General features: G+C 39.7%; 1 protein-coding gene across 1 annotated transcript in view; it reads left to right on the top strand.

Moving 5' to 3' along the window:
* LOC138013476 (tetratricopeptide repeat protein 28-like) overlaps positions 1-24,111 on the top strand; it is a 126,673-nt gene that overhangs the window by 10,865 nt on the left and 91,697 nt on the right. Inside the window, exon 10 of the mRNA XM_068860561.1 lies at positions 14,900-17,270. Coding sequence (XP_068716662.1) covers positions 14,948-17,270 — 2,323 coding nt within the window. The 5' untranslated portion in view covers positions 14,900-14,947. The remainder of the gene's footprint in view (positions 1-14,899; positions 17,271-24,111) is intronic.

Raw genomic sequence — 24,111 nt, 5'->3', positions numbered from 1 at the left:
AGCTGGGTACAGGGCAATTCCGATGGTCCATTGATACCAATGGTACAATTGGTACTAATAGAAAATGATGTCATTCCAATGGTTCTACTGTTGAAACTATTTTCTCATGTGATCTAGCTGGGTACAGCCTACAGGGCAATTCCGATGGTCCATTGGTACCAATGGTACGATTGGTACTAATAGAAAATTATGTCATTCCAATGGTTCTATTGGTGAAAAACAAGTTCGCTTTCACACCAAGTAAAGGCACGCAATAATTATAATGATTATTCCTCGTTCTACAAGCCAACCACAAAAAACAAGTTCGCTTTTACACCAAGTAAAAGCACGCAATAATTATTATAACGAGATGCTTCCGTGAAGCATACACTGGGTTGCCTGTGGTACGTGTTACAGAAAATCAGAAGGCACTGAATTGTGTGGTATTGAACTACAACATTCCAGTCTCTGAAGAATAACAAATAAAAGAGAAGCGAGAAACATTGTCTTCTGGGCTGACATGTTGATAATTTTCAAGTTCCCTCACAACTTCTTTACACCACAAGTTTAAGCGTGCCCTCTGAACATCTGACAGCTTTGTAATACCAAAGTTCACTGAAGTTAAGCCCTGTCCTCCAGGGTTAGTGTTTCGATGGGAGACCAAAACAATATACCCCTCATCAAACAGAAGCATCGGACCGAAAATACTGTTAACGCTAACAAATGCTAACTCAGCAAGTTACAGATTTTGTTAGCTTGCTTTATGCAAAATAAGAACATCATTCTAAAAGCTTATTCTACGCAAAAAGTGGGTTCTGGAGGTAATTTTGAGAGTGGAAATCAAGGTTACGCGGCAGACGGCAAATACAAACTCACGATTTAATTAACTTAACACACCAAAAAGACGCTAACCTCATTTTGACAAGATAATGCTTTACTATTGCCATAAAAACTATCCAGTTACGCTCGCATATCATAAAACATGATGAATTCATAAAGGCCACCTTTTCCAGCGAACAGTTTTTGAAACAAACAACATATTTGCTATTAGAGGCAAAAACCCCTTCCTATTTCATTACGTGCGTGAAGAGAAGAAACTCAGTCGTTTCAAATATGCGCAATATTGCAACAAACTAAATTTCAGGATCAAACCGTTTACACGAAGAACCTTTTCCTTGCATAATGAAGCACAAAATAGACGACAAGCTTTCTTTCAAATAATCCTTGGCTGTCACATTTCCAATTATTTTTTTTTTACCTGAAGATTGTGTAGAGTTGATCACAGATCCATGTAAGGTGTTCGAAACGTTCTCTGTCTTTGTTGAACCCATAAGTTACCAGAGAATTTTCCAGTTGATTTCAGTGTTCTACATAACAGCACAGTTGGTAAATATTATTTTAAGAAATACAGCTCACTTTGATTCGACTCGACGGGCGATAGATTGTTGTCGAGGTCCATTACTCTTCGCTTTTGAGATTCCAGGTGTTGGTTTTTCACCGCCTGCCTAGTTTATCCAACTGACTTTCCATTATTGAGCTCCATAAGGGTATATTTTGTTCAAGGATCCACTAAAACGCCATTCGCGGTACATCACTTTCGACGCCATTGGACACAGCAGAATCATTAACTTAGCCTGCCACCACAGAAATCTACGCAGTTCCACTACCCTCTCGATCCTAAGAAAATACGCGCAGAAGGCTCTATGCACACCACCACTTACCAGGGGAGTGACAGGCAAGACTTTTACCGACACGGAAGAAAAAAAAAACCGAACAAATGCCAAACACTCTCCGACTGGGATTGCCATACGGCAACCCAGTAAATATTCCTCGTTCTATAAGCTTACCACGCAAAACAAGTTCGCTTTTACACCAAGTAAAAGCACGCAATAATTATTATGAATATTCCTCGTTTAATAAGCCAACCACACAAAACAAGTTCGCTGTTACACCAAGTAAAAGCACGCAGTAATTACGATGAATAGTCCTTGTTCTATTAGCCAAGCACGCAAAACAAGTTCGCTTTTACACCAAGTAATAGCGCGCTATAATTATTATGAATATTCCTCGTTCTAAAGCCAAGCACGCAAAACAAGTTGGCCTTCACACCAAGTAAAAGCACGCAATAATTATTATGAATATTCCTCGTTCTATAAGCCAACCACGCAAAACAAGTTTGCTGTTACACCAAGTAAAAGCACGCAATAATTATTATGAATATTCCTCGTTCTAAAGGCAACCAGGCAAAACAAGTTCGTTGTTATACCAAGTAAAAGCACGCAATAATTATCTTGAATATTCCTCGTTCTGTAAGCCAACCACGCAAAACAAGTTCGCTTTTACACTAAGTAATAGCGCGTTATAATTATTATGAATATTATAAGCCAAGCACACAAAACAATTTACACCAAGTAAAAGCGCGCTATAATTATTATGAATATTCCTCGTTCTGTAAGCCAACCACGCAAAACAAGTTCGCTTTTACAACAAAGAAAAAGCATGTACGCAATAATTATTATGAATATTCCTCGTTCTAAAGGCAACCAGGCAAAACAAGTTCGCTGTTATACCAAGTAAAAGCGCGCTATAATTATTGTGAATGTACCTCGTCCTTAATAAGCCAAGCACGCAAAACAAGTTGGCCTTTACACCAAGTAAATGCACGCAATAATTATTATGAATATTCCTCGTTCTGTAAGCCAACCACGCAAAACAAGTTTGCTGTTACACCAAGTAATAGCGCGCAATAATTATTATGAATATTCCTCGTTCGAAAGCCAACCACAAAAAACAAGTTCGCTTTTACACCAAGTAAAAGCACGCAATAATTATCTTGAATATTCCTCGTTCTGTAAGCCAACCACGCAAAACAAGTTCGCTTTTACACTAAGTAATAGCGCGCTATAATTATTATGAATATTATAAGCCAAGCACACAAAACAATTTACACCAAGTAAAAGCGCGCTATAATTATTATGAATATTCCTCGTTCTGTAAGCCAACCACGCAAAACAAGTTCGCTTTTACAACAAAGAAAAAGCATGTACGCAATAATTATTATGAATATTCCTCGTTCTATAAGCCAAGCACACAAAACAATGTACACCAAGTAAAAGCGCGCTATAATTATTATGAATATTCCTCGTTCTGTAAGCCAACCACGCAAAACAAGTTCGCTTTTACAACAAAGAAAAAGCATGTACGCAATAATTATTATGAATATTCCTCGTTCTATAAGCCAACCACGCAAAACAAGTTCCCTGTTACACCAAGTAAAAGCACGCAATAATTATGATGAATATTCCTCGTTCTATGAGCCAACCACGCGAAACAAGTTCCCTGTTACACCAAGTAAAAGCACGCAATAATTATGATGAATATTGCTCATTCTATAAGCCAAGCACGCAAAACAAGTTCATTTTCACACCAAGTAATAGCGCGCTATAATTATTATGAATATTATAAGCCAAGCACACAAAACAAGTCCGCTTTTACACCAAGTAATAGCGCGCTATAATTATTGTGAATGTACCTCGTCCTATAAGCCAAGCACGCAAAACAAGTTGGCCTTTAAACCAAGTAAAAGCACGCAATAATTATCATGAATATTTCTCGTTCTGTAAGCCAACCACGAAAACAAGTTGGCTTTTACAACAAAGAAAAGGCATGTACGCAATAATTATTATGAATATTCCTTGTTCTAAAGCCAACCACGCAAAACAAGTTCGCTTTTACACCAAGTAATAGCGTGCTATAATTATTATGAATTCATAAAGGCCACCTTTTCCAGCGAACAGTTTTTTGAAACAACATATTTGCTATTAGAGGCAAAAACCCCTTCCTATTTCATTACGTGCGTGAAGAGAAAAAACACAGTCGTGTCAAATATGCGCAATATTACAACAAACTAAAATTTCAGGATCAAATCGTTTCCATGAAGAACCTTTTCCTTGAATAATGAAGCACAAAATAGACGACAAGCTTTCTTTCAAATAAGCCTTGGCTGTCACATTTCCAATTATTTTTTCTTACCTGAAGACTGTGCAGAGTTGATCACAGATCCACGTAAGGTGTTCGATTCGTTCTCTGTCTTTTCAAAACAAAATAGAAAATAGAGCTAAATATTGTTACCTCTTACCATTAATTATCTGAAAATAAGTCCTACAATCTTCTAATTTGCAAAATCAAAAAAAAAATGAAACTGGAAGTATGAGACAAGATATTACAAAGTCATAAATGCTAGCACCCTCATTTTTTGAATGACCTTTACAAAAGAGTGATAAATGTATTTTTTTGGATTATAGTCTCTATAACTTAATCAATAAGACTGGAATTTTGCAGAGTGGTTAAGCATTTGAATCAAAAACCCTCTGAGGGGAGTCAGAATGTATGGCAAAAACATCTACTTCGTGTACGAAATACAGATGACATAAAATAATGGAAACAGGCGACAAGAAACAATATCACACCAAAACATAACGTCTTGCAAACAGTAGTTAAACAATAATTATGTTACCATTTGTGTCTGGTGCCCCATGAAGGAGCCATATTAAATTAAAGATGAACTGTCCAAGTGAAATTAAGATTGGTTACTTAATAGTAATACATGAAGCCGCAGTTAACCTAGCAACCTCTGTAGCTTTCTTAATTGGTGTTGATAGAAGAATCCTCCTTACAAGAAGGGGTTTCTCTCCACTAACTAAAACATTCACTAATTAGCAGGTAGTTTGAGGGGAATATTGTGTGTGAATGGTGGCTGAGTTGAGGAAACATCATACACAAAAGTTAGGGTTAGTCTGTAGAATGAGGGGGAGAAATTTACAAAGCAAACTCTCAACCCCAAAATAAGGCTAACAAATGAAACAAATTCTGTGTGAAATTAAAAACTTTAATCACAGAAACAGCCAGATAGTACATGTATGAAAAACTGAATCACGTAGGAGGGATTAACAAATATTTGACCATAAAAATTATTCAGCAGACGTGGCCGGCTTGGCGGTGATATCTCCAAAAAGGCTCGTGGTGTATGAGGCCACCTAAGCAGAAACAGCCACAAGTCAAAAAGGGACCTTGCCGAGTGCTGGAATATGAACTCACTAGATGCAGATGTAGAAGTCCTTTAAGGCCCTTTACTGACACCTTGAAAACAATATGAAACAGAGAGTTACTGTATTGATATGTACTATTTGATTAAGTAAAAGGGCTAGATCGGACAAATTTTTTTTTCTTTTCTTTAAATAAGCCCTCAGACCCCCAAAAATAGATGCCTGTGATCCTTGAGTGTGAAATAGTTATGCTATATTTTTTAAGTTCTCTGTGTTGTGTTGCTAGTCAAGCCTAACAATAAATACAGTCATTGTTATTTTTTAAGGTATGTTCCAGGGCTCATGCTCTTAATTATTTTATTTATGTTTCACACTGTGGAACAAAATGTGATCATATTGATCAGCCACAGGTTAGCTTATTTGTTGGGGCCAAACTGCACAAAGGCAAAGAAAACAATATGGGGTTTGGGAGAGGATGGCGAGTCTTAAACGTAGCAGTAGTGATAGGCTACAAATTGCTTTTCTTCAGGGGAGAATATTCTACAAGGAACTGGAATCATTGCTTTGTCCTCAGATGGTACAAAATATGAAGGAGTTCCCATGGAATAGTATGGCTTTTTTGCATAGTCATACCTAAGGGGGCAAGGACATGATATTTACAATAACTTATCAGTTTTGCATTGTTTTGCTATGATCCATTTTAAGTTTAGTCTATATATTACCTCGAGATCAAACATTGTTTGCCATGTTATGAAGTGTTCTTACACATCTGTCCTTCTGTGGAATGTTTGTTTCCAGGCTTTAAAGTAATTAAGTAGTTGGTTTAAGTTGGTAACACGTTGATCAGTTATTGACTGCAGTGGACTGTTATCTTTGAAGACATTCCAAAGCATTTCACATTTTCATAAGTTGTTGTATCTTTTCTGTGGTGTTTTCATGCAAAGCCATGTCTTTGCAAACTTTTTCGGACAGAGTATTAACAGCAAGCTTCACTCGTATTTTATTTAAATTATCAAGATGGAATTACAAGCACCCTGATTAAACCGTATTTGTTGTTTGTTGATTTTCCCAAGCGGGTGAAATCTTGCAAATAGTTTTAAAATCTTGTTGGTAAAATTGCCTGCGGCGGGGAATCCGATTCGTCGCGAGCGATTTTAAGTGAGCAAGTTTGAAGTTCTGAAACGCTGCTATATCCAAATATATCCACCTGGTTTTTTACTATGTTATGTAAAAGCTATCGATCTTAAACATATGTAAAATTTAGAGTGGAGTAATGTGGAGTACTCCTAAAAGAAGCAGCGGAACACGGCTTGGTCAGCATACCGGTCGTTTCGCCACCGTATGAAGTCGGTTCGCCAACGTCCAAAAACACCTTTTTCGTTGAAAATAATTGTCAATTAGATAACTTGCAATTCACTTCATGAGAGGGATTGTTGATGTGAACCGCCATATTTGTTATTGAACCTTTCAATGCGCCCCAATCCCCCCTCAAATTTTATTAGTTTTCTTTATTGATAGTTTATTGCTGGTCATATTCTTTTGCAAACTTGGTGGCTCCTAAAGGAGCCGTTTTTTGGTTGTGAATTTTACTGACTTCTTCAGTTTCCACGAGTGGGGCCGTTGAGATGTGAGCACGTTTTCAGCAACTGTGCGGCGGTCTTCTCTTTCCTTTCGTACTTCTCCCAGCTGTCGAATAGCCTCGCCTGTTTCGATACTGCTTCAGTTTTTCATCGGACACAAATGCTAGGATATTGATTAGTAGAAAGAGGTTTAGATAGTTTTACTAATACTTGGAAGCTGCATATGCATAATGTTTTCGAGTTCGATTCCTTACTATAATACTTGGAAACTGTTTTCCCAGTTCGATTCCGAATATTGCGTTGTCTTTATCTTTACTTTAATGCTCAATAGACTGCATAATGTTTTCTCGGTTTTATTAATTTAACAGTGATTAATACCTTCTTGTAGTCTTTTTCTTTCTTGTTGGCCATCAGGACAAACACAAGTGGGACTTGCTTTGCATATTTCCCGGATCGGACGAAAGCATTCACCGTCAGTAGCTGCTTGAATGGGTGTCGCACAAGCTTGAAGGTTCCGTCCATGTACCAGGATTTAGCCTTGGCCAGGGTATTTAGCTGCTCCTGTCTGGCGAAGATCAGATGCCTTTCTGCTTAACTGTCAGGTCGGCTTGGAAGAAACCGGGGGGGAGACATTCCTCGACCAGTTCGAAGTCCAGATCTTTCGGTTGCTCGGGTCTGAGTTTCTGCCGGAGTGGGTTGGCAGCTCTAGCCACATGCGCAGGCTTAGGGAGGGCTGGACAAGGTGCAGCAGTCAGTTCATCTAACATGACCTAAAAAAAAGGAAGGAAAATTTGACTGTCTCGTCTATGAGATGCTTTTCATCAAGCAGCAATTCTAGTCTCAACACACAGATTCCTCGCAGACTGATTCCATTCACGGAAAGCTCTTTGTTTAAGAACATTCCATCACCTATTGTCGTTTTAGTATTGTGAAAAAACAAGCATACCAAAAGATGGCGGAATGTCAAAGGCATCCATGTCTTCCTCGATTCTGCTACTCTCTCCTATTGGATCAGTGATCTCACTGCAATATAGGCATCGCCAAACCACCTCTAATCCGGTCTTAACAGCATCTCTATACTGCTGTCTCGAAATTCCCGTGTTGCAACGTCGATGTTGTCATTTGTCGCAGCCATCGCAGAGGAGCACTTCCAGTCTCGCTGTTACTTCCTCATTGCAATAGATACAATAATAGCTTTCCATCTCGAGTGACTCTTGTAAACATATTTGATCAGCGAAAATACTTCGATAAGATGGGTTGAATTGAACAGAAAATCACAGCCCTTTTATACAGCAATGCCTGATTAAGCCGGATCAAACTCGCAAGAATTTGATTGGCAGATATTGTTGGTGTTATCTGTTCTTTCTTGTAGTTACATATCATTAAACGTTTAAACAATATGCTATTTAAGTTGAAAACGTTCTCACCTCCTTTGCAACATGCCGCACAAGTGAAGTTAATGAGCTCACATTGTTTTTATCGCATTTCTAATTCTTCCCGTAACAGAGAGAAAAGAGACCGGTAGAGAAGCAGGCTGGAAGGGGAACATTTAATAGTTGAGTTGGGGAAGGAAAAAGTTTTGCCGGAAATATTTAATCAGTGTTTCAAAAAATGCATAAACCCTCTGCGAGAGTAGAACAAACACGTAGGCGAAATTTGCAGGAAACAATTGAACATGTCTAAGCGCGTAATCAAACAAACATATTTCAACTCAATGGCTCTTTAACTACGCAAATGTTTAATAAAAAGGTTTTACAGCCGGTTTATGTTCACAAATAAAGCCGTGGATGGCGTGGGAGACAAAGAGGGAGAGAGAGAGATTGGGGAGAGTGAAACGAACATTTTCAAGCCGAATCAAACAATTCATCTTGGATCAAAGGTCACATTATCTTCTTTTGGTAATTTGTAAATAAAATTCAGATCTATTTCACAAAGTATTTTGGACGTTGGCGAACTGACATTATTAGACGTTGGCAAATAGACTTCATACATTGGCGAACAGGTCGTTGGCGAGCTGACACGTTGGCAAAACGACCGGTTACTCTTGGTCACGGTAAGCGGGACATACCTGCATTCAACACTGTCTTACTTCAGTCAAATTTAAGCAGCTTCCGACCAAAATACTTGACAGACAAAATAGTATTGAGTTTTGGGTCAAAAATATCAAGAAGGCCTTTAAATAATACACTAATGGTGGCCCAAGAATAAAGAAAGAAACGCGGAAGGAGCGCTCGTGCCAGTCCTTCTCCGCATCGCACATTGGACCAAGAGCGGAATGCCCGTTTCACCGCCCTATGGACGCCCTATGTATAAGCGCCATGCTGCTGACTGCTGACCAAAACGAAAAGGACGCACTAGTTCCCGATCCTGTCTCTCACGTGTTATCCAAGATGGCGGAGGATGACAATCTTTCTACAGAGCAAGATTCGAAAGATACTGGAGTTCATTGAAAGGATTAAGTGATGACTTGGAGTGTGTAATTTTCGAGAGTAATGCATCATGTTCCTTTTGGAATAAGGCCGATTATGAGACTCAGAGAGCATCAAACAAGGTAATCCGTTGATTGGTTTTTCTCACAACCTATTGAATACATCGGAATAAAAGCTTTCTTTTTCATTTCTCCATGTACAGAGTGTTTTTATGTTCAAAGTTTGGAGCCTTTAAAGGACATTGCGTAAGCTAAGTAAATGTATTAACTCGAAAGATATCACATTCACATTCATAAGCTATTTCAGAGAGCTATGTGACCTTTAAATGGTATTGCAATAGTAATGGCATATGCTTTACACAGACTCAACTATGTAATGTAGCAAGTTACATAGTTATTACATAGCAAGTAAGGAGCAGTAAATAGCCTTTATATAGCTCAACATAGTTATATGATAAACTTTACATAGCGTTTACATATGTCTGGTTCTACAATGGAATTTTCTTACTTCTTTAATTTTATACATAATAAGAAACTGCATGCTAAACATTTCTTTAAGTTTTTATCTGAAAAGAGTTGAATTTATAGAATAGAAACTGTAATAAACTAAAAATTTGTTTCATTTGAGAAATATTAAAATTGTTAACAAGCTGTAGACTATTGCTAGTTTATTTCCAGTTTCCTGCAAGAAATGAAGACTGGAAGAAACTGTCATTTTCTGGCAGCACCTGATAGATGTATCAAATTCCAACTATTTCCATCTTTTGAAAGAACCCAAAACTTGCAAAAACTGGAAAACAATTTCTGGAATAACAGCTGGAATTTGACTCTGGAATAAAGCTGTCACATTTTAGAAATTTCCAGAAATTTCCAGAACTTAACAGAAAGCTTGAAATTCATTTTGCAAGGGGTCAGTGCCAAATTTGTGCGAAATTCGACCGTCAAAAAGCATCTTGGTACATGGCTTTCTCAAACGAGACTATAATGACCGGAATAAGCAATGTTTCCGCTGCAATTAAATTCAATAAAATTTTTGGGTAAATGAAACGGAGGTTTTTTGAGGCCCAATTTCAACATGCTGTTTGTCAACAAAAGTCGACCTTTGACCACCAAAGCAGAGGTAAGGTATATTGAAACCACACACGCTAATCTCGATTTATTCACTAAACAATTCGAGACTCTAGGTTTACTGACACAATACAACATGAATTGACTGGAACTACTGTAGGTCAAGGGGAACGTGTCATTGAAGTTTAACTGTCTTGGTTTAAGAGTGACATATCCGGTAATTAAAATAACTGACCTAAAAATTTGCATACCAGCAAGATTCATTCCATTCCATATTTTTCGGCAAACAAGTTTCCTTAATTCACTTTGTGAACATAGCTGCAAAACAAAGAAAGGTATCCCCCTTTATGTAAGCATACGCTTCTTGGATTTTCCTTGAAGCCCTCAAACAACCATTGAACCAGTCGAACGCTTCATGACTTTCGTGAGTTGTGCCGTGATTGTGTCGTCAGAGCTGTCACGCAAGAGATAAGGACAAAGCACACAGACCATTATGACTGCATGCGGTTCTATTCTGAGTTTGTTGGGGGAATTTGTGGCCCAAGTTCTGACAATCCAGCAAACGTTCAATGCGTAATAACAGCAAAATGTGATAAGGACATCAAGGCACACATGAGAAGTTATAAAGTGTTGGATTCTTCTCTGGATACAGAGGCTGGGCTTTTGCTCGCACGTGCGGGTGATCTTTAAATTAAATCACTTAAATTAGATTGAGCAGAAAATCTCTTTGTGAAATCTACCTATTACAGACTTAATGTCAAAACCCGGCCACAACGAATGGACCCTAAAAACACTGCTGCCACAGTGCCGCCGCAGTCGTGTTGTTGGATATACCTCGTTCGTTAATCCATGAGGTAAGCACCGTGACACTGCGGCACTAGCCACTCTACTCAGCTCAATTTAACCGTAAGACGACTAAGGCACTGCAGCACCAGCCATTCTACTGAATTCACTCTATCTGACACAAACTGCACAAAAACCACTTTCGTTCAGTTCAGTACTGGGGCTAGCGTCGCGAACGTAAATGCTCCTTTGTGGATGGGTATTCAGCAATCGCTCCAATTGCGAAAATCGAGTAAGCAAGATATGTAAGACCATGTAATCATGTATCGTTGTACGAGACTGCGAGCACTCACTTTTCCAGTTGTCCCTGAAGCGAGTACATTGATCAGTGTAGCCAGATTGTATCACTGCCCGTGAAACTAATGGTTATTATTTTCTCATTAATTGCTTTTAAAAGGTGTTTTTGAGATAGATGATATAATTTTTGGGTACGACGATGTGCCCACGGCATTGTGATCGATTTGGAATCCGATTGAGATGTCATAAGAAAAATTACGCCTGCCCACATGAATGGGCATCACACATGCCAGTGAAAGGGGAGTGCGGATTAACCTTTGCTCAGTTTTAAAAACTTGACTTGCGCTTGACTTGCTGTTCTAGCGAAATTTCAACTATTTATAACCGAAGTTGTAGCACAGTGGCGAAGTTACCATGAAAACAAGATAGCCACTGAAAAACACGCTATATTTTATCTTTAAACGCGAATATCTCAAAAACGAACTTCTTTGCAGCAGATTCATAGCCACCTTCACAATTGGGAAATTTTAATGTGGTTCTGAATCTGCTCCAGATTTTTTTTTAACTTTGCAAAGAGTTTCATCTTAAATTATATACTATAATAAAGTTTCTATATAACGCCTGCTCTCATTGGTTTAAACACTGTGCTTTATGAGAGTACAAAGCATGGAACAAACGAAAGCTCACGCCATCATCCGCAGAAATGGCAGATAAATTTCCGAATTTTTCCTTGGGTATTATTGAACAGTTTGTTTTCCAATTGTCATATCGGAAACGGGCAGGTTTTCATGGGCAACAATTCGGCCGGTTTTCACTGAACATAATTATTTAGATCCTCTTTTTTGCTGTTTTTTACGGACTGAAACATAGAGGCACTTGTTTTTCCTGAATAAGCCCGGCCGGGTGACTGAATCAGTTGGAAGGCTCTCTGGGTATAAATCGGCGTCTCAGTTACCGTGACTAACTGTACGAAATCAGTCAACTGATTCACTTTAGTAGGGAACGAGAGCAATAAGGTTTATAGAACAATGCTCTCAGCAAATAGGACAAGCCGGCAATGGACACCTTTTCATTTCTCTGCTCTCGAGTTAGAAGATCCAACTGAATCAGCCGGTTACCATTAATTTACAACTGAATCAGTTATTGACATGAATGGCGCCGGATAATAGCGGAAGACCATCCCTACGATTTTCCTCGCACTCGCAGTAACTTTTGCTGTTCTTCGGGTCAACTGAATAAGTCGGGTTGTGTGACTGAATCAGTTGGAAGGCTCTCTGGGCAATCAAGCTTTTCGCGTACGAAATCAGTCAACTAAACAAGTCCACGAGACTTGACGCAGTTATCAGTGAGACAACTTTATGGTATATGGACCTATATGCAAAGAGATTTATATGCATCACTGTTCATATGCTTCTGGAACTAAGGCGGACAACATCAGTGAATAAGCAAAGGAAAACAATCCATCACGCCAATTTAAATGACACCAACACCAGCGCAAATGTCACAGGCACGTGTCTACAATGTAATTCAATTCACAATCGCAATAATTGAATTTACCAGAGAATGATTCAAAGCTTTTTTTCTCCTTGTTCTTTTATTTTTCCTTTCTAGTTCCCCGCTAAAGCAAGGCTTCCAAGGCAAATAATTATTTACAGAATGTAAAAAAAAATTTGACTAAGACACGGCAAGAAAAGCAGTCGATGTTTCTTATTACAAAGGTTCTAAGGGGCGTGCAATTCAGCGCAAGAGCTCGTACATTAAGGGCTTAATAAGTGCAAATGCCAACATTCATCCACAACTGGCGAAGTAAGTACATGTAATTGCTGTTTTTTCTTTAATTATCCGTGCGCGTGTGTAAAAATTATAAGTAATGCGGCTTTCTCAAAAAATAACATGCCTTGACTGCGTTTTGGCTGGTAAGGAACAAGTCCGTATTGCAAGTCATTTTTGCTCCCATAAATTAAACAGTGATTTAGCAGTCGGTATGAAAATTGTCTGCTTGAAGGTCACAAACAGTTTCAATATTGACGGTGAGTCAAAGATTGCTTTATGTTCATAAAGAAATTAAAGAATAAATAATGTGTAAAAAAATTGGCACGAACACTGGGCTCTCCCTAGTTTTCAGCACAACTGGTTGGGGCGTTTTCAAACCGGTAAAGCATTTGGTTAATGTTGGACGTTCTGCAACGGATAAGCGACTTCTGAGCGTTTGCAGGCGGTAATAAGTGCTCTTACAAGCGGTAGATTTTACCGGTTACCGCCTAATAAGCAGAACCCTGGAACGTGGTTGCTTTTCATTGGCTCGGACAAAACTGCTTCAGTTGTGGTTTGATTTGAGCCAGACAACTTGTCATCACAAGAATCACGATTGGCGGAGAGGGTATGAAACAGTCAACTGATTCAGTACTGATAAGCCACCACTTGATATTTGATTCCTATTGGTTAAAACTGTACTGAATCAAACATTCCAGTTTGTAATTTTGCATTCCAGTTTGGATGTAGCCGGTGTTAAGGGTTAATCCGTGCTCCCCTTTCACTGCCATGTGTGATGCCCATTCATGTGGGCAGGCACAATTTTTGTTATTACCTCTCCAAATCGGATTGAGATGCCGTGGGCAAATCGCTGTACCCAAATCTTAAACCTGATTCGATAGGCAATGGGAAGCCAATGAAGTTCGTAGAGAGCTAGTATAGTAAATGGTTAGAACCCAAATGAAAACGAACAGCATACTTAACCCTTTCAGCCCCGTGGGGTTCCCCATTGACGAGTAAAATCGTCTGGCGTTAGACAGAGTAAAATCTATAAGTGGCACTATTGGGAGTGAAAGGGTTATTAAGACTCCATTGGTAGTACGGTGTCTAAGTGGCTACCCACATGTACGCATTGCGTACCTACTTTTTTAAACAACGCCGAGAAATACGAAAACACAATAGTTTCAATGTCCTGACTACAGGATGCTAAACTGGCACAGCAAGATTAATTGAGCAGTGAGAGGGAATAACTATCTTAAGCCAATTTTCGAAATGCCTTTCTTCATCAGGGTTTCCCAACGAATGATTTTGGCGTATGGAGAAAGAGAGGGAAAGGCATAATTTGAATAACCGGATTATGCATCTCTAGTTAAAAACGACCAATTCTGTCCTGACGAGCAGCCTTTCTCAATGGAAACGTGTGAGCAGTTCAATTAGCTCATTCAAAGTCCCTGGATCAAAATACATGGAGTAACCAGGTATCCAGATAAAAAAAATTGTGACGAAAAAACAAGCAATTCCAACATTGGATAGATTTAGACATGTAATAAAAAATTATTAGTTTGACGTCAATTTCAGAAAATTGAATATTACACTCTTAATGACATCCCCTCCTGTTAGGAACTTTTAATTAGCTTTCGATAAGAAAGATGAAATGGGATGCCATCGCTTTTTATAGGCTGTTTTTCCCTCATTTACATAATAGAATTTCTATTTTTAATGTTCGGTGATTATTATTGTATAAAACGCTCTTAGTCTGTTAAATGCCCAAGTATTTATTCTGTAACAACTGTCTCCATTAGCCGAAATCATTCCTTGGGAAACCCTGATGAAGAAAGGCATATTTGTTTCAAAATACTAGCTTAAGATAGTTATTCCTTCACTGTTCAATTAACCTTGCTGTGCCAGTTTAGCATCCTGTACTCAGAGCATTGAACGTATTGTCTTTTCGTTCATTTATCTTCTAGGTGCACCCCAGATTTCTGAGAAAAACTTCCTGGTTTCGATTATCAGCAATGGTGGATAAAAAGTTGGACCTTTTGGAGCAGCATATGCAAGAGCTTAGCGTTGCAAGAAAGGAGGGAGACAGACAAGGCAAGGGTTTGGCTTATTTCAGTCTAGGTGTATACTATCAGGGCACAGCTGACTTTAATCAGGCCATAACAAATTACACAGAAGCATTAGCCATTTTTAAGGAAGTGGGTGTCAGGGCCGGAGAAGGAGCGGCCTATGGAAATCTCGGCAACGCTTATCAAAGTCTTGGTAATTTCAAGCAAGCCATAGAGTATCACCATCAATGTCTTAGTATTGCAAAAGAGGTAGGAGACAGGGCCGGAGAAGGAGGAACCTATGGAAATCTCGGCAACGCTTATCAAAGTCTTGGTAATTTCAAGCAAGCCATAGAATATCACCATCAAGATCTTAGTATTGCAAAAGAGGTAGGGGACAGGGCCGGAGAAGGAACGGCCTATGGAAATCTCGGCAATGCTTATAACAGTCTTGGTAATTTCAAGCAAGCCATAGAGTACCACCATCAACATCTTAGTATTGCAAAAGAGGTAGGGGACAGGGCCGGAGAAGGAAGAGCTTATTGCAATCTCGGCAATGCTTATGACAGTCTTGGTAATTTCAAGCAAGCCATAGAGTACCACCATCAACATCTTAGTATTGCAAAAGAGTTAGGGGACAGGGCCAGAGAAGGAGGAGCCTATGGAAATCTCGGCAACACTTATGAAAGTCTTGGTAATTTCAAGCAAGCCATAGAATATCACCATCAAGATCTTAGTATTGCAAAAGAGGTAGGGGACAGGGCCGGAGAAGGAAGAGCTTATTGCAATCTCGGCATCGCTTATACAAGTCTTGGTAATTTCAAGCAAGCCATAGAGTACCACCATCAACATCTTAGTATTGCAAAAGAGGTAGGGGACAGGGCCAGAGAAGGAACGGCCTATGGAAATCTCGGCAATGCTTATGACAGTCTTGGTAATTTCAAGCAAGCCATAGAGTACCACCATCAACGTCTTAGTATTGCAAAAGAGGTAGGGGACAGGGCCAGAGAAGGAGCGGCCTATGGAAATCTCGGCAATGCTTATGAAAGTCTTGGTAATTTCAAGCAAGCCATAGAGTACCACCATCAACGTCTTAGTATTGCAAAAGAGGTAGGGGACAGGGCCGGAGAAGGAGCGGCCTATGGAAATCTCGGCAATGCTTATCAAAGTCTTGGTAATTTCAAGCAAGCCATAGAGTATTACCATCAACATCTTAGTATTGCAAAAGAGGTAGGGGACAGGGCCGGAGAAGGAGCGGCCTATGGAAATCTCGGCAGTGCTTATAGAAGTCTTGGTAATTTCAAGCAAGCCATAGAGTACCACCATCAACATCTTAGTATTGCAAAAGAGGTAGGGGACAGGGCCAGTGAAGGAGCTGCCTATGGAAATCTCGGCAATGCTTATCACAGTCTTGGTAATTTCAAGCAAGCCATAAAGTACCACCATCAACATCTTAGTATTGCAAAAGAGGTAGGGTACAGGGCCAGCGAAGGAGCGGCCTATGGAAATCTCGGCAATGCTTATCACAGTCTTGGTAATTTCAAGCAAGCCATAGAGTATCACCATCAACATCTTAGTAATGCAAAAGAGGTAGGGAACAGGGCCGGAGAAGGAAGAGCTTATTGCAATCTCGGCAATGCTTATAAAAGTCTTGGTAATTTCAAGCAAGCCATAGAGTACCACCATCAACATCTTAGTATTGCAAAAGAGGTAGGGGACAGGGCCGGAGAAGGAGCGGCCTATGGAAATCTCGGCAATGCTTATAACAGTCTTGGTAATTTCAAGCAAGCCATAGAGTACCTCCATCAACATCTTAGTATTGCAAAAGAGGTAGGGGACAGGGCCGGAGAAGGAGCGGCCTATGGAAATCTCGGCAATGCTTATGAAAGTCTTGGTAATTTTAAGCAAGCCATAGAGTACCACCATCAACATCTTAGTATTGCAAAAGAGGTAGGGGAAAGGGCCGGAGAAGGAGCAGCCTATGGAAATCTCGGCAATGCTTATAACAGTCTTGGTAATTTCAAGCAAGCCATAGAGTACCTCCATCAACATCTTAGTATTGCAAAAGAGGTAGGGGACAGGGCCGGAGAAGGAGCGGCCTATGGAAATCTCGGCAATGCTTATGTAAGTCTTGGTAATTTTAAACAAGCCATAGAGTACCATCATCAACATCTTAGTATTTGCCAGGAAACAGAGGACCCAATAGGGCTAGCAATCGCATGTTATCAAATTGGTCATGTTCATGAATTTTTTGGCTCCTTGAGCAAAGCTCTTAATTACTATCGTCTAAGTATATATTATTTTGATGAAGTTAGAAGTCTTCTTTGGTCAGAGGATGCATGGAAAATAAGCTTTCGTGACACAAAGGGGTTTGCGTACACCGCTCTGTGGACAGCACTCTTGAAGAATGGAGAGGTTGATGAAGCTTTGTATGCTGCTGAGCAAGGACGAGCACAGGCTTTGGCAGACATTTTAAAGATGCAATACAGCGTTGATGAGAAACCTATGATGAAGGTAACTATCTCTTTGGTTATGAAAGATCTACCTTCACAAACTGTTTTCACAGCACTTGAAGGGAACACGATCAGCTTCTGGTTGCTAAGAGATGATATCAGGATATATTTTAGACGAAAGAAAATCAAAAATGGAACTGCCAAGTCTCTGATGGAAAGTACGTTAGAACAGATCAATGCAGGGGTTGTTTTGCGATGCGAGAATCGTTCACTTGAAAGACAAGGCAGCGACTTCTCGAGCAGTAGGGAAAGTGTTGAAGAAACTTTTCAGTCATTGAGCTTTTCTGTGCACTCTTTGCAGCCCTTGTATGATGTCTTAATCAGTCCTATAGCGGACTTGATCCAGGGCAATGACTTAGTGTTTGTTCCTGATGGACACTTTTGCCTGGCTCCTTTTTCTGCAATGAGTGACTCTGTCAGGATCCGTGTAATTCCCTCGCTGACTGCTTTAAAATTGATCACTATGGCACCTGATAACTTCCAAAGTAAGAATGAAGCGCTGCTTGTAGGCGATCCGTGCTTGAGCGAAGTCACTTACGGCACTGGTGAACCCATGTATGGACAGCTGCCGTGTGCGAAAAAAGAGGTGGATATAATTGGAGAACTTCTGCAGACCCTGCCTCTTACAGGAAAAAATGCAACCAAAGCTGAGGTGCTGAGAAGAATGAAGTCAGTTACCTTAATCCACATTGCTGCACATGGGGATGACGGATCTGGAGAAATTGCTTTGGCCCCAAATCCCGAACGCAAATCCAAGATCCCCGAAGAGGAAGATTACATGTTATCATTGAGTGATGTTCAAGCAGTTCACCTTCAGGCAAGACTGGTTGTGCTTAGTTGCTGTCATAGTGGCCGGGGAGAGGTAAAATCTGAGGGTATTGTGGGAATAGCCAGGGCTTTCCTGTGTGCTGGTGCCCGGTCTGTACTGGTGTCACTCTGGGCAATCGACGACGAGGCGACCTTCTTGTTCATGAAGAGTTTTTACCAACACTTGGCAGATAGAAAAAGTGCAAGTACAGCTCTTCACCATGCCATGAAATCTCTTCAGGAGACAAAGAATTATTCGGCCATAAAATACTGGGCGCCATTTGTGCTAATCGGCGATGATGTCACCTTTGAGTTTGGGCAGCTCGAACACGAAAAGATTGGTAAGTGCTATTTAAATATAACTTTAATGACTGAATCGCTGTACTTTGTACATTTTTTTAACCAGGAAGTTGTCGAAAGGAGCAGTACGTTCTTCACAAAGAAATGGCTTTAAAATCGGTTGCCAGAGTGGATATTTTTACTGGAACTGCTTTGGCTAATACGTAAATTAAATATTGTCTGCATTCACCAAGTCAGCTACTTCAGCTTCCTGCAGATAGCTAGCTGTTTGAGCCCGTGTTATGATGGAGTGACTGTGAAACTGATCGGTGATTGTCGATTGCTTATGTCAAGTGAAGTAACAGTGAATAGGAATTGTTGCTATTAACTCTAGCACAAACAGTTAAATGAATGAATTAAGATAATTGTTATATTATTTACTTGTCAATCAGAACGAAATTCGTTATTTTCATTTAATCCACTACTTTTTTCTTTCTTCCTTGTTTTTCTTTTTCAGAAACGATGTCCAAAACGTGTTCGATTATATGAGTTATTGAAAACAATTCAATCATTGATACCTCAGTAGCTGTCAGACACAAGACATCATGCCAATTATAGTTAAAGTACCATGAGATTTCAGTAGTATTAAGATACTGTTCAAGTCCGTGCCATTTGTGCCTCGTTTTGTAAGCATCTGTTCCAGGTTTAGCTAATCACTTGATAGAAATCAGGGGTTTGTTTCCATAACTGAGGATCTAGCCGTCTTGTTATTTTGGCCCTTGCAAATAACTCCAAGCTTTTGCGGTTTGTTCCTCAGGTGACATGTATACTCTTAAGCTTGCTATACCAACTTTCCATTTACAATATCATTAAGTGACAGTCTCGGGGAATGTGTATTTTCTGTGTTTCTGTAAGGTTGGCCAAAGCTAAACAAGCAAATTAATTGTTTCGGGAGGCAAATGTCTATAAGCTAAAAAAAAACCTAGGGAAGTATAAATGTTTGGAAATTACAAAAATTTTAATGTAGCGTTCACATTTAAATGAGACGGAAATTCCTGGAACAAAACGCTTTATTCCTAAAGGGTTTGAATCGGGCACAACATTGAGTTAGCCAATTTGTTTATTGTTTATTTTCCCACAAAACATGGTTCAAAAACAGACACTTTTCTGACGTTGATGAGGACTAGGACAATATGGGTAAATCTAACTCTTAGGTGATGGACTCTTGCTAGGGCCTGGAACCAAACTAATGGAAAGTTCTTTACTTTAAAGTTGTACATGTTGATTTTGTGATATTTTGTCACAGAGGGACTGGACCGATGCAAAATAATTCAATGAAATGGGTGATTTCTTAAAACTTCTAGAAGGTAAAAGGGTGTGTGGGGTAAAAGTTGCCTGATCTCTTAATTAATTGTGTGCATTTTAAACTCCTGGGGAGGTGGGACTTTGCCCATGCATATGCTTGTGGAAATTTTTTGAATTTTAAAAATGGTATGACCTACCCGAGTCACGTCATTTCATACCACTTCGCACCATTGCAAACGTTGGTCAGTAACTCTTGAGTTGACAAAGGTATTCTAAGGGAAGCATTCCATCCTTTCTCCATGTTAAAACTGAGGGCAGGATGGGCACCCACCTCCTAAACTGTGCACCCCAAATCGAGAGTAAGGTCTAAGGTCTACTTCTCCACTACCATAGTCACGTCGACCACGGCTGAACGTGCAAACAGATTTAATCCGAGCTAAAGTCTTTGTCTAGCTCTCCTCCACTTACACAAATTTGGAGTATTTTGTACCTGCTATGAACGGTCATCACTTCTCTCCATCCCTCAAACTGACATTTCCCTTTTTATTCAACTTATACGACGTACAGTGTACTTTAGACTTCAAATTTACTTCAACGAAACAAAGATTTTAAAGAAGCTGAGAAGATTCAAAATAGGCGAGGCAAAGAGTTGAACCCGTATCGATGGCTTCACCTTGCAGTTTCCAATATCCTCTAGACCAACGAGATAAGCTCCCGGAAAGTCGAAATTTTTAAAGCATTGACATAATAGTACCTAGCAAAACAATTGAAAGTTAACCTTCTTCAACGGGGTTTTCAGACCTAAATACTGTAGATCAGTGCGGCATAGCTTAGAAACGCTATTTCTTGTTGAACTAAAGCTGTCATTCTGCTTGTTTTCATTGTTTTTAGAGCGGTAAGCTTGTCAATATTAACATAGCATAATGTGTCGTGTAATTGTTACGAAATGTCCAATGTCAGTTTTAGGGATGAAAAGTAGTGTTGGCCGTTATGAACTCGCATGTTCATTTCCAACTCCTTGATAATGGCGTCATGAGGTCGCCGAAACATCGGAAGTTTAGCTTTTTATCGCTAGTTTTTACATGTCCGTATTTCACTGTTTTCATCTTTATTTGGTAATTTAACATTTATGTTTCCTGATTTCTTTTTAGGGGATTTAACAATCATGTAATTAGTTTTCTTAATATTTATAGAGAGCTTGTTTAGATCGCAACATTCTTTAATTTTAGCCAGCTCTCTGTTATTTAGTTTTTCAAGATCTCGAATAGGTGATGAAACAAAGACATTAGTGTCATCATCAAAAATCCTGAAGTTCAGTTTATCAGAGCAGTAGAAATGTTGTTTATATCAAGTAAGAATAAAAGAGGACCAAGGGAACTACCCTGTGGTACATCACATTTCATTGTTTGTTTGTTTTTGCCATTTGGCCAAAAATCGCGATTTTCAACACTTTTGGAAAAATCGTTATTTCTCTTCTAATAGGTCTTATTTAAAGTGGTTTTTTTTATAGCACAAATCTATGATAGTTAAGCTTTCCATCATTAAAAATTAGGCTATAAGGTGACTTGTGTTTCCTAGTTTTTTGGCCTTGTGAAGTTTGCCCAAAAATGATTTGACGATAGGTCTATCCCGATTGGGCTGGCAAACTGGAAAATGGTGCTTCAAAAATGGCAAAGAAGTGCTTAAATAATGCTCGACTTTTGAAAAAGGTGCTCGAAAGTTACTGATTTTCATCGGTATGCCTATTTTTTTTTAAAAAAAGAATCGCCCTTTCGTTAAGTTGTTTATAAATGTTCAGAGAACTAAAACATTAATGTCTTTTGAGCAAAAAAAAATTCCTCAGTGAAATATACTTTAAAGCCTGCGATGATTTCAAATTGCTTCACTTCAAAAGCAACATTTCAACCATGTAACTTTTCGGGTGTTTAATTTCGTGCAATCTTAATACAGATTGGAACTGTTCGATTGTGACTTAAGTTTCTTTTGCGATACATCTTAAACACGGCTGAGGCTTTGCCATGAGTCTTAAACGCCCATTGTCTCCTGTAGACCAACGCCTTCATTCCGCTCGACACCCAGGGCTTATCTAAGGAGCAAACTTTGACCTTCTGAGTGGGCATAGGGGTATCGATCGCTTTGATCAGAGTGTTGTAGAATGCCTCAGTTTTATCCTTCGCAGTTGGCAGGCTCCCAGCTAAAGTTTGTTAACCATCGCCCAAGTGCACATAGGCTACTCTGACAAAACAATAACAAAACAATAGAGTCGCAAGTTTGTACGTACAAGGAAGGGTTACGTTTTTGCAAAAGTTGGCCGTGAAGCACTTATATTTCAACAGACTTAACTATCAGAGGGTAGTGTGAAGTGCTAGTTTTCTACTCATATAAACCATGTGAGCGTTAGCCCTACTAATGGAATTGAGCCTGTTACATATAAGGTAAAGGTAAAGTCACTTTATTTAACAGTCAGTAGTTCCTTCACTTACGAATTCAAACTGGTATCAATGGAAGCCAACGGTGTGCCTTTTACCCCCTCCCTCTGTCAGTGCTCCGTTTTACGGATATTTAAAGCTATAGCTACACCGATCAGAGGAAAGTAGAAACAGACGTTGAAGTCATCGAAAGCCGCGCACTAGCCATCTGAGTGACGACTGCTCCTCCTCCTACTCTTCGTCCTATAGAAATGCGCCAGAGGACTGGACAATGTAGAAATACACGTGGAATACCTCAACATTGTGTGGATTTCCTGTGTAACAGGCCCATACGAGGACAGAGAAAAACCCTGACCGGAGGTGACATTGGCATCTTTAATTCCCACGACCTGCTCCCGTCTGACCTTGTAGCTCAGTCGGTAGAGCAGCGGTGATCTAACCCGAAAGTCGTAAGTTCAATTCCCGATCCTGATCAGAGTTGTTCTCTGTCATTGTGTGGACCCAATTCCATTAGTAGGGCTAATGCTCACATGGTCTATGTGGGTGGAAAACAAGCACTTCACATTACCCTCTAATAGTTAAGTCTGTCCAGTTTATATGGCCGAGTTCTAATACTTTGTGGAAACTGTAAATCAAACGTTATTATACCAGGGAAATACCGGGAGCAAATTCTTTCAGAGTCGGGTGAAGAAGCAGCGAATAGGCCGAGTTCAATATATCAATATTAAGGCGTGGCTACGAGGCCTTATGGTCAAATTTCACGGCTCGGTTCTGTTTTCTTTGTCTCACAAGTCTCAAGGAGGAGTTCTAAACAAAACAATCTTGGAATTTAACCGTAAAGCCTCGTAGCTAACCATGAGTGAATATTGACATATCGAATGTGTGCTATTTGGAATACGGGACTCAATCCCAGGCCACATTAGAAGAAGGCGAATGCTTTCACTGCGCCACACCTCTTCCCCCAAAGACGAAAATTGTTGTGAAAAAAATTGGGAAACCAGGAATTTAGCAAAGTGTTTATAGGATTTAGAACTCGTGAGCAAAGGCCAACCAAAAGATCTAACTTTGCATTCCGGTCTGACGGGTTTGCAGCTAATGATATACTTTTTCCTGTCTTCAAGTAACTCGTGAAAGTTTTTCTGAAAGAGAACCTTTGCAATAAGCCGAAATCTTCTTCTCTGGAGTACACTCAGAACCGGATGAAAAATATAAATTACCATCCGAGAAACAAGAAACCTGAACCCTTGTTTATCAAATTGGCTTTGAAGCACCATTGACCTTCCTGCTCTGGGTCTCACTTGGTATATTAAAATTTACTTTCCGTCGAGTCGGCGGAAGTGTCGTAAAAATTCGCAATGGATGATTTGCGATAGAAATTTGTTTGGCGTTTACGGGCAAGGCAAACGGCAGGCTTCTTTATTTCAAAAAAGGTGTTCCCTTTTCTTGAGAATTTGCTGTTTCCCTCTTGTTTTTTTAGAATCTGTTAGATAAGTGTAGCGAACAGGCAAGAAAGCAGTCGAAATCAAGCGTACAAGTTTCCAGATTTTTGGTGGAACCTTAAACTTCAGCATGCCGTTCGCTGTAATTCCTTGGAGACCCAGACGCAATCCAGTGGCGAAGGGAGAAAGGGGAAAAAATTTCACGATCGAGAAAGAAGAGCCCTTTTCCAATCTTGTTTCCACCCCCATCCCAACGGAATGCCGCAAACGTGGATAGTAAGGAAAGGAACTTTAAGTGTCTAGTCTTCTAGCGCTGGAGCATTAATTGGGGACACTGTAAACTAAAATCGGCAATTAAC

This window comes from Montipora capricornis, chromosome 8, assembly GCF_036669925.1.
Source record: "Montipora capricornis isolate CH-2021 chromosome 8, ASM3666992v2, whole genome shotgun sequence".
NCBI lineage: Eukaryota > Metazoa > Cnidaria > Anthozoa > Scleractinia > Acroporidae > Montipora > Montipora capricornis.
This window is presented reverse-complemented; position numbering and strand designations above follow the sequence as displayed.